Consider the following 11,535-nt stretch of genomic DNA (forward strand, 5'->3'; position numbering starts at 1 on the left):
TTCCACTCATAGAAAAGCCTATAAATGTTTCAATAATAGGCTAAATAAAATTGTTGAAACAGTTAATGTGAGATTTGATGAGCAATTGCTTCTTAGTGATGATACACAGGATGTTGAGGAGGATACTCCAATAAGACTTGATCGAGCTCCTAATCTTGCTGAAGCAGAAATAACAAATGAGGAAAATGCATCAAGTCCGAAAACATAAATTCCTCTACATGCACCCTCCAGAATCATTACTAAAAGAAATCCTCAAAGTCAGATTATTGGTGACAAATATGCAGGGATCTTAAATAGAAGAAGAGCAAAAACTGATGAACAAGCTCAAATGGCAGAGCATTATTCTCTGGTAATGAATTTTGAACCGAAAATTGTTTCTGATGCTTTGAGTGATAACTTCTAGTTAGATGCTATGAAAGAGGAAATTAATTCAATAGAGAAAAATCAGACATGGGAATTAGCACCTAGAGAAGATGGTAAAAATGTGATAGGGGGAAAATGGATATTTGGGAATAAACTTGATGAATCTGCTATAGTTGTCAGAAACAAAGCACAATTTGTTTGCAAGGGTTATGCACAACAAGAAGGTGTAGATTTTGGTGAAACTTTTGCACCTGTAGCTAGACTTGAGTCTATTAGAATTTCTTGCATACTCTTTTAAAAAAAATTTAAAGTATACCAGATGGATGTTAAAACTACATTTTTGAATGGCTATCTTGAGAAAGAAGTGTATATGGAATGGCCTGAAGGTTTTTTTTCTGCAGATAAGCCTAATTATGTTTACAGATTGAAAAAGGCTCTTTATGGCCTTAAACAAGCTCCTTGAGCTTGGTATTCCAAGTTGGATGCCCACCTTACAGCTAATGGCTTCATTAGAGGTAAAGTGGACAACAACTTGTATGTCAAGGTTGAAGGAGATGACATATTGGTTGTTGAAGTATACGTGGATGATATCATTTTTGGATGCAATAATGATTCATTATCTAAAACATTTTCAATGATTATGGCATTTGAATTTCAAATGTCAATGCTTGGAGAATTAACTTTCTTTCTTGGTTTGCAAGTAATGCAGCTTAAGCAAGGAATATTTCTGTCACGGGTTAAATATGCCTAGGGGATGCTTAAAAAGTTAACATAGCAGATTGTAAACTTGTTAGTACACCAATGATGACATGTTGTAAATTAACAAAGATATATGATTCTCCCAAGGTAAATCAATCTGAATATAGATCAATGATTGGCAGCTTATTGTATTAAAATGCTTGTAGGCCAGATTTAATGCAAGTAGTTTGTTTAGTTTCATGATTTCAATCTGATCCTAACAAGCACATTTAAATGTTGTTAGGAGAATCTTTAAGTATATTCAAGGTACAATTGATTATGGTCTGTGGTATCCTAGAAGTGAAGACTTTACTTTGCTTGGTTACACTAATACTGACTGGTCTGGTCGTCTTTATCAAAGGAGAAGTACTAGTGGTGTTGCATTTTTCTTGGGTGATAGGTTGGTTGCATGGCATAGTAAGAAACATGATTGTGTCACTTTTTCAATGGCCGAATCTGAATATATAGCAGGAATACGACAACTTATTTGGATTTTTTATTAGTTAAGTGATAGGGGTGTTACTATTTCAAAACCACTTACTATTTTGTGTGACAACACTAGTGCCATTAATATTGCCAAAAATCCAATTATGCACTCTCGTACCAAACGCATTGATATTAAATATCATTTTCTACGAGAAACGGTTCAAGATAATGAGGTTGAAATGCTTTACATTTCTACACATGCCCAGATAGCAAATATTTTTACTAAGGCATTATCCAAACAAGCATTTGAACGCTTTAAAACCAGATTGGGAGTCCTCTCTCAATCTTCTATTGTTTGAAAATATATTTATTTAGGGGGAGCTTTGCTCTCCACTAGCAGCACTCAGCTACTTTGCCTGTTGTCTCTGAGACAAAAAGGGGAAGAAGAATTCTACATCATTGACATATCGTATCTCTTAATTTCCGAGTATCTGAGTGGTTTGACTTGGTACATTTTTGGTATTGGTGATCTATTCTGGTACAATGGCATACTTGGTTACAATGGCATACTTTGTTATAGTGGCATTTTGGTATATTTTGTGGTACTATGGACAGGTGGATTTTATTTTATGACTTCACAATGTTTGTTATATTCTTTTCAGCAGATTCTCATTATTCATATACAAACATTTGGATTGTTTATTTCTAGTCCTTTGATATTCTGATATATCTCAGTGGTGATTTTGACATACAAGTCAATGATGGCATGATTTTTGCCATCAAGGACAAAGGGGGAGTTTGTTGCCCCTTAGTTTTCTTGATGACAAAAAGAGAGCATTTATATTGGGTTTGGTTATACCATTTGGCATCCAAATTGGTTACTTTTGTTACAGATGTTTATCATTTGCAGATATTCATAATGTAGTAGAACTGAGTATATTTTTTCTTATGTTATTCAAATTCACATTTGGTTTGAATAATGACGGACCGCAAGGATACAAAAGTCACTTTTATAGTGATATTATCTTTAAAAAGGTAACAAATATTTTTTATTTTAAAAGGTCACACTTTTGTGACTATACATTCATTCTAAATTAGGCCTTAATGCAAACATAAAGATACCTTCCATGGATCGTATGATATGGCATAATGAATGCTACGAATTCCAAATGACTTTGGGATGTTGGTGTATGTTTTGTCAGGCTTTAAGTGAAAAATATTAACCAGGTACAAACCACTGCGGGCTCCACCATACATTAGTCTTTGTTGGATATGCATTTTATCTAATATATGATAGAAAACTTTGTTCATCGAGTTTTTGATTGCTCATTGCAAGCCCTGAGCCCCGCAAGTGCTTGAGATATTATTCTTATCATATCTAGCCAGAATTGAAAAGTTTATGCAGTTTGCAAAATTATTTGAAAAAGTATTTAGGGAAGCTTAAGGATCAAACAAGTTTCTATTAGGGATGTCGCTATGAAGATCCTATTGGTTGTTACAGGAAGTTTGTGTTTTTGTTTCTTGATATGATTTTTTACTATTTCATACTACTAGTTTTTGAAGATTTCAATGGTTGTTTTCGTGGCTAAGTTCGTTTGGATTCTATAAAGATTTTTCAATTGTCTATACTCAGTTTTTTTTATATCTACAAATAATACCGTTTCCCAAATGAAAGGAAAGAATCTGGTATCTCATATTTTGTTTTTTGTTTGTTTTGAAAGCTGGCTTTTTAAAAATAAAATAAAAAGGAAAAGAGTTTCAGTTATTAAAAATGCAACCACAGCAAATAAAAGAAAGGATTTATTTTGAAATTCTTTTTAGAAACAGAAAATGTAAAGGGTTTTATTTATTTTATTTTCAAAATGAAAAATGAAAAAGGTTTTATTTTGAAAGACTAGGGTTATAGTTGAAAATTTTGTTTCAGACAACACTGGCTATTTAAAAGATATTTTTTGGATAGAGTTTTTTTCATGATAGAGAATTTGATTCAAAACAAAGCATAAATCTTTCATAGATATAGAGGGTTTATAAATTGATTTTTTTTGATAAAGTGTGTTATCTCTCTCTATTGTATTCCAGAGATTGAAGTCTTACAAAGATTGAAATATGTACTCTCTGATTTTGATTATAGAGAATTGTAATTGGCATTATTGAATATCTCTTTAGTAAACTTGATCAATCACTGACAAGTTTGTAGTTGCAAAATCATTGTACAATTATAAATTTATCAGTGTTTGTAACTTGACATTTCTTGACATAGTATGAGATATGAGGGTTGGTGCTCCTTGAAGTTTAATACTTCTAAATTCAGTGTAACAAAGGTGGTGCTCCTTGAGATAATAAAAGGATATTTTACCGAGTGGTTTTTCTACCCCAAGGGGGTTTTCCACTCATGAAAATTTTGTGTCTTCTGTCTAATGTTTCTAATATGTTTCATTAGTTTTCTCTAATGCTTTTGCCCTGTCTTAATTTTCTACATTTCATTTGTTATCTTGGTCTAAATCATTTCATATTAAATTCAATGTTTAAGGTTCAAAGTTGTTGTTCATAGTTACAAAGTTTATGTTGCAATGTGTTAGAAGTTCAAGTTTGTCTCTTTATGTAAAGTCAGTTTCAGTTAAGCATTATATGATTATTCACTTTGCTCATATTGAATCGTCATGCTTACATGATTTTATAAGATTGATTTATTGTCAATGATATAGTTTGAAAGAATCTTAAATTGAGCCAATTAAGTCAAATTTCCAATTGACTATTATTCACCCCCCTCTCAGAGTTAAGTCACTTCCAACAAATTCTGCAATGGTTTTCCTTCATGATTCCACCCAATTAAAATATAAGTAGCAAAGATATTTGAATTGAATTATTTTACTTTACCTTTAGAGCTAGATCGTTGTGCTAAGCATCTAGGCGATTGAGGTGCGTCTTTTGCCAGACATGGAATTGAAGATAATGACTACGTTGCATATAATATTGACACAAACTCTCACCTTGCTTTACCATTTTCTTGCTTTTATATGCTCCTACTATTTTACTTTGAGGGTTTCCATCAAATTTATTGCAGTGGAGTTGTTTGCACTCCCTCTTCTTCATCTACCCGCATGGCTACTGAGTGTTGAGTTTTATTGTTGGGAAGTGCTCCCAAAATAAATTCAATAGATGTTCTTCATCTACCCACATATTTAGGACAACAAAGTCTATTTTTTAATTTATAAGAGATGTATTTTATTTTATTTTTATAAATTAAAAGAAGAATTTTGAAAGTACTATTTTTTCACCATGTTCACATATCTAGAAATTAGTAGACACCATTCAAAATTGTAATCAAATATAACTATAATAGGATAACTATAATAACTGGTGGGGGGAGGAGGGACCCCTACAATTTGGTTGGGCTTTAGTAATGAACTACAGTCAAGCCCTACAATTCTATGGGCTCACCTAAATTATATGGAGTGGAAAGTGATGCAGGGGACTAGGGATTGTAGTTAGACAACACACCCTGCATGAAACATTAGGAGGAGAGATTAGCATGAGGGTATCTTGCCCTAGAACTATAGAAAGGGAGGGTATGGGGGTGGGTGGATATAGGATCTTATCTATGTAACATGTCTCAACCTTATCTGATGATTGACTGGGGCTAACTGTTCCTTCTCATTTGTGTAATGATTGGTAACTGTAGGTCAGTGTGGTAGGTTACTTTTTGGTTGAAGTGATATATCACCACATCCTCAATGCATCACACCAAACACAATGGACTAAGGATCCCCATGAACACCTTGGTTGAAACATGAGGAAATCTAGGCACTTAGCCCCCCTATGAGTCACCAGTCTAGGTTACCAGGGGGTATGCTTTCCATGCTACATTGGATGCTAATCTCTAGACACCGGATTTATGCTAGAGCAGGGATTCCATTGGTCAATACATTACGCATGGATCTAAATGATAGGCTCTATAGACTAGGCCCGAGAAAAATCTAATTAGATCTGCCTACTATTATAAAGGGCTACCAATAGAACCCCTTATAATAGTAGGGTATGACCCTTTCATGTCAATACATCTTTGAATTATCTCTGATTTGACCTATTATTGGTATTGGTTCAGCTCTCTATCCGGGAACAAGCTAATTGAACGACAAATGATTGGGATCCTGATGACCACCTGATCATCGTTGCATGAATTGACATGGCTTTCATGAACTAGGAAGTAAGGGGGGAAACGTAACCCTATCCATTCCGCATGCTACAACTGCACACTCTATTCCTCCTCCACACAAATAAATAAGAGTTTAGGAGTAATTGTCTCTCTCCCACCATATGAACATAGATTTATGTCCAACCAATTAGAGGAGCAATGAGCTCTCCTAGGAGTAATTGTACCTCTCCCACTGAGCCCATCGATGTGTCAATACCATGATGTGAAATCAGATTTTGTACATAACATGCCCCCACCCCCAACATAACCTTCGATTGGTAGGTTCAATAACTCGAGCTCCCTATTCCCCCTCTATAGAATTTGGAGGAACAAGAGCTCCCTGTTCCCCCTCTATAGAATTTGGAGGAATAATTTAGAAACACTGAAGACCCAACCTCAAAGGAACAATTCACCTCTCACCCACCCACATACAACACAATCAAGAGAGACAGAGAGACCTACTAGAGGAACCATTCCAAACACAACCGAAGGACCAATCCCAAACACAATTAGAGGACCAATCCTAGAGCAACCCCCCAACTCCATTCTTTAGTTGTCTATAGTCTAATGTTTAATAGATGTGTCATTTTAAAAATGGTTAATAGATTTAATATGAATGAAACAACTTCAAAGATATTTTAATACATTATTGATTATTTTTGAGGATGATACACATTTTTTTTTAAAACAAGAACTACTTGATACTCTTATTAAAACTATTTTAATGTTTAATGTTTTCCTAGTATTACATTCTTTTCTAAGACATTTTTAATGAATCGTGAATGATACAAACACTAGACACATAAAGGTTGACCAAAATATTCAAATAAATCACAAATCATATATTAGACTAATATAAAAATAAATTAATATCATGACTATATTGTTATAGAAGATCAAGTGTGTGCGTGTTATGTGTATGTATATATGTGTATATGTATATGTGCATGTGTATGTGTATGTGTATGTGTATGTGTATGTGTATGTGTATGTGTATGTGTATGTGTATGTGTATGTGTATGTGTATGTGTATGTGTATGTGTATGTGCATGTCTATACATACATACATACATACATGTATATGTGTATATATACATGCGTATATACACACATAGATATGTGTATATATACATGTGTATATACACACATAGATATGTGTATAAATACATATATATACACATGCATGCATGCACACACACACACACACACACACACACACACACACACACACACATGTACATGACAACTACCCTTGATACAAACATTAAATGCTTAATACAAAATAAAAAAAGTCCTAAAGAAAATTTTAAATAACATATGCTACTAACAATAAATAATGAGACATGGTCCCATTATAAGAAAACTTCTAGCATGCCACCTAGGATATAAGGATAGCTAACATGCTCCTAAGTTAACATGTGATTAGGTCCCCCCATTAACTAGATAGGAAATAACCTCATTCATACCAACATCTGGTTATTTTACTTACACAACAACATAAACATTAACCATAACCACACTTGTGCATCAATTAGCAAAGTTGTGTAGCAAACTAACCAACATATAAAAAACAATTTAATTTTTTCAACCACTAATAAACATATAAAAAACCATTAAAACATATTCAATGTGATAGAAAAACTTAAAATACAAGAGGATCTATTTGTACAACAACCTATATTGTCCACATATTAATGAAAAATAAAGAAAATTATTTATAACCAAAAAAAATGAAAACCATTGTAAGATACATTAAATGATACCATCTTATATAAAATAATAGAATGTGTTAAATATTTTTTGAAAAAGAAATGGAATCCTTTGTACCATTATTTTGTGACCTTGTAATCATATTTTATAGTTTACATTGAAATGATAATAAATTGCTCAAATATTAACATTTTTTAGAATTCTAATATGAAATATAAAGAGGATGTAAAAGAATGTCCAATAAGTTCAAAAAATCCATAATATAAAATGGATAATATCAAAAGTGGTAGAACCTAAAATTTCAAATCAACACAACTATGGTATATGAAAAAGGTTGCAAAAGAACATTTTTTCTCTTATCTGTTTACCATAAAAATATGGATATAAAAATTGTTCAACAATATATTTCTAATGATCATTTTTTTTAATAAAGAAGCTTACAATTTTACTATGTTTATTTTTTAGTAAAATTTCAAGCAATATTTTCATGCAATTTCTCTTTTCAATGTATATTTTGATTCAAATATAATTTTACAAATAAATTTAAAAAATCATGCCTACATCCTAAAAAATACATGGATACACAATTTTCAATATATAGTGATGAAAAAATAGTACCATTATAAAAAGATGAAGATTACAACATGATAAAGACATAACCAAAGGAGATAAAATGAGATCCTAACCTAATATTCAAAATGCACCACCATGATCCCAGCATACATCCCAAAAAATATTAGCAACACCCAACCATTTAGATCCTAAACATATACCATATGAGACTCGGAGATGAGAACATGACCAACAATCGTACTTACAACAAACATGCATGGATTGGAAAATATTCACCATAATAAACTTTTCTTACTACATTTTTTTTAGATTCATAACTAGATATATATACATAAAAGGAGGATAAGCAATTTCTAAAGCATTGGATGATCTTTGTTTGAATTAGTCTCAAGATACAAATAAGTAATTAAAAAATTCATTAAAACATTCATCAAACATAATTAAATCATGTGAACTTGAAAAGTAATGGTTACATTTTGGCTAAGCTTACAATACTCCTCAACTTCCTAACACATGAAAGAATACCGAGTTGACTATTTTGGTTCTTACAAAGAATGAGAAGAGTTTCAACTAGTAAAAATACAAATAAATGAGGGCATTATTTTCTTGACCTACCTAAGATACATAGACTAACAAAACAAAAAATCAAGTATCAATCATGATTTACAATTTTACTTTCAAGTTTTCATAAAAAACACAATTTTCTAGTGACATCCATCAAAGGATTCCCAAAGCTCTTCCATCTCAAAATACACACTTTAATTTAAAAAAAATAAAAAATCATTTAAAATAAGAAAAACATAGACACTTAGTATATGTACATATTGTAAAACACACTATTTCATAAAACCACAAGAACACCTTAGTACTCCAATTCAATCTGTTTTATAACCTTGGACAAACACATGTAAGGAAATCTTGTTATACACTCAAAATTCATACAATGATCATTTTCTTGTGCAAAGAAGATTCATACACACAACTATTTCACTATACGCTCAGAAATGCATGAACATAGTTCTATTTTGCATCGGTAATATTCCAACATTAGTAATCTATTTTGTACCAACAAAATGGACATACATTATATTTTCATTATGCAACCATAAAATGCATATAAACAATTGTTTCTTTTGTACCCATAAAATGCGTAAATATTATTATTCACTTTTCAACTCCAAAATAAATACAAACGACGCTCCTTGCACATAGATGTGTTAGACTAGCAACCTTCCTTTTCGAATAATTTATAATTGAGGAACTCCTATCTAAACATCTAGTATAAGGTACAAATTGATTGCGAAAATATTGGAGTGCATGTACACCATTTTTTACAATAAATATTTTATCCTCTATAGTAGATTATCTTGTATAAGGTTAAGTGATTGTTCCATCTTCTATACAAGTGAAGGGTTGAGAAATAAATGAATAGTTTTTAATAAAATTATATAACATCTTGTGTAAGAAATATATAAAGATGTACAATTAAGAATGTATATTCCATTTAAACAAACAATTTTACGTTCTTTCAACAAAATAGTTTTACCAATATTTTTATTAATTTATATGTTAAAATTTTTATAAATAATCATTTGATTATAGTAATAGGCCTAACCTATCATAATGACAATAGGAGGAGAAGCATCTAATATATTAGCTATGAAACAAGTCTTTAAGAAAATATATGACACCTAATTTTTAAATATAAAGAAAATAAAATATCAAAGTATATATTTATTTTTAATATTCTCTCAGAACAGTGTATTGCGTGTGAATTACGCTTCTCTCATTACTGGTGAAATGACAGCAATGTTTTATTGATAATAAGTGGTGAGAGTTGCAACTGGCAACGGCCTACGCAGCTACACCACAGTGTCAATACGAAGATGACAACACTTATTAATATATTAGTCCACACACAAACATAATCCTATATATATCTAGGGACAGAATACAATAGTGTAGTCTGTACCGGAGGGGCAAGCGAATGTGGCCGTATCGTCCTTGGCATAACTGTAGGCCTGAGGGCACTGCTGCTTGAATATCATTGAGTAGTTTGTCGCAGGACAGCTGTTGGTATAGCTGCCAGTGCAGCAATAATGGTCTGTTTGAAAGGCAACGCAGGCACTCTTGCATCCGCCGGCCACCTTCAACTCAGCAGGGCACACGGCGTTCACGTCGGCTTTGCATGCAGGGGCAGTGCACTGTGCATTGGTAGGGTTGATGGAAAGAGGAATATTGAAGCCGTCCACTAGCGACACGTCGTAATAGTCCTGGTCGCTCTGAGTGTACTCGGCCAGCGTGGCGGGAACAGCTCCCGAGACTGTGCAGATCAGTTGGCCGCCGCAGTCACCGGTTTGACAGGTTCCTTTGCCGCTCGCATCGAAAGAGCAGCCGGTTCGACCCCAGAATCTTGCCGACTGTGTCCCCGCCGCCAAATTAACCGTCCATGTCTGACCCTGGGTCAGCTGCTGCCCTCCTCCGGGTAATCCCGCCGCCCACACTGTGTACCCGCACTGGTTCTTTATATCAAACTTAACTGCTCTCGCCTCTGTGACAAATCATACACACATACTATTATTGTTAGCCTTGGAAATGTTTATAATATTCAACCTCATACAACACGCATTATGTTACTATGACAGCTTACCTTGAATGTAAAGAGATATGGCCATTCCAGCCACAAGAAGAAGCGCAAGATCTGATACTTTTGCCATTATAACTAGTATCTATATCGCATACAGAAAAGACTGAATGAAGATACAAGGAGGGGTTTGTCACTTATATAGACAGCTCCACCTCCTACGAAGGTAAGAAGGAAGCAAAGAAGCAAAGACCCGACTTTGAGAGCCGTATATCACACGAAAGCCCTCTTGTCCTTTTTTAGTTTTTCTTTTCCCAATTTGACTTTTTTTAATTTGTCTAGGTTTTATATGAAGATGCGACCAGAACATCTACAAGAAGCGCAAGATCTGAAACTGTTGGCATTATACAGCCTGGATTGAATGAAAATGAACTGTTACCAAGGAAGCCTAATCCCAGCTTGAGAAGCGATGTATGTTACGGCAACCCTGGTCACATTCAAACTTTTCTTTGAAAGATTTTAGATTTTACTGTGTAAATATTTTCAATCAAGATGCGAAGAGTCATCAACGTTTTGGAACATATAGTATTAATCTTGACTTTCTACATTCCGACAATAGATCATGGATAAGAATTCTGACTCAGTACAGTATATTCTGATAATGAGACAGAATATTTTTCCAAACATTGATAAAAAAAGATATTTCACAATTAATTTTAATAATATAGACCGCTCAAAGCTGATTTTTTCCAGTATGTTTCGTATAGATGGATACATTGAGTATTGAAGGAGGAGTTTAGTTGTTTATACGGAGAAGAGAACTCCACGTGCTATGGTAGAAGCAAAGAAGCCACGACCCGACTATCCTATGAGAGCCCGAGTCTTTTAAAATTCGAATGGTCATCAACAATTAGACTTCTGTTATCTCAGGCTTGACATTTTGTGC

The 11,535-nt window shown here is 33.3% G+C and overlaps 1 protein-coding gene across 1 annotated transcript; it reads right to left on the reverse strand.

Annotated features, from left to right (window-relative positions):
• Window positions 1–9,693: 9,693 nt before the first annotated feature.
• LOC131045858 (pathogenesis-related thaumatin-like protein 3.8) lies at window positions 9,694–10,807 on the reverse strand. The gene is made up of 2 exons (XM_057979528.2): window positions 10,656–10,807; window positions 9,694–10,556 (listed from the first exon to the last, which is right to left on the reverse strand). Exons 1-2 carry the CDS (start codon window positions 10,720–10,722, stop codon window positions 9,946–9,948), a joined length of 678 nt encoding a protein of 225 aa, XP_057835511.1. The 5' UTR covers window positions 10,723–10,807; the 3' UTR covers window positions 9,694–9,945.
• Window positions 10,808–11,535: the final 728 nt, after the last annotated feature.

Source organism: Cryptomeria japonica, chromosome 8, assembly GCF_030272615.1.
Source record: "Cryptomeria japonica chromosome 8, Sugi_1.0, whole genome shotgun sequence".
Classification (NCBI taxonomy): Eukaryota; Viridiplantae; Streptophyta; class Pinopsida; order Cupressales; family Cupressaceae; genus Cryptomeria; species Cryptomeria japonica.

Excerpts from the sequence above, each read along its gene's own strand:
- LOC131045858 (XM_057979528.2), bottom strand. The coding sequence starts at position 10,722 with ATGGCAAAAGTATCAGATCTTGCGCTTCTTCTTGTGGCTGGAATGGCC. Across the intron at positions 10,557-10,655 it reads CATATCTCTTTACATTCAAG|AGGCGAGAGCAGTTAAGTTT; the intron begins GTAAGCTGTCAT and ends GATTTGTCACAG.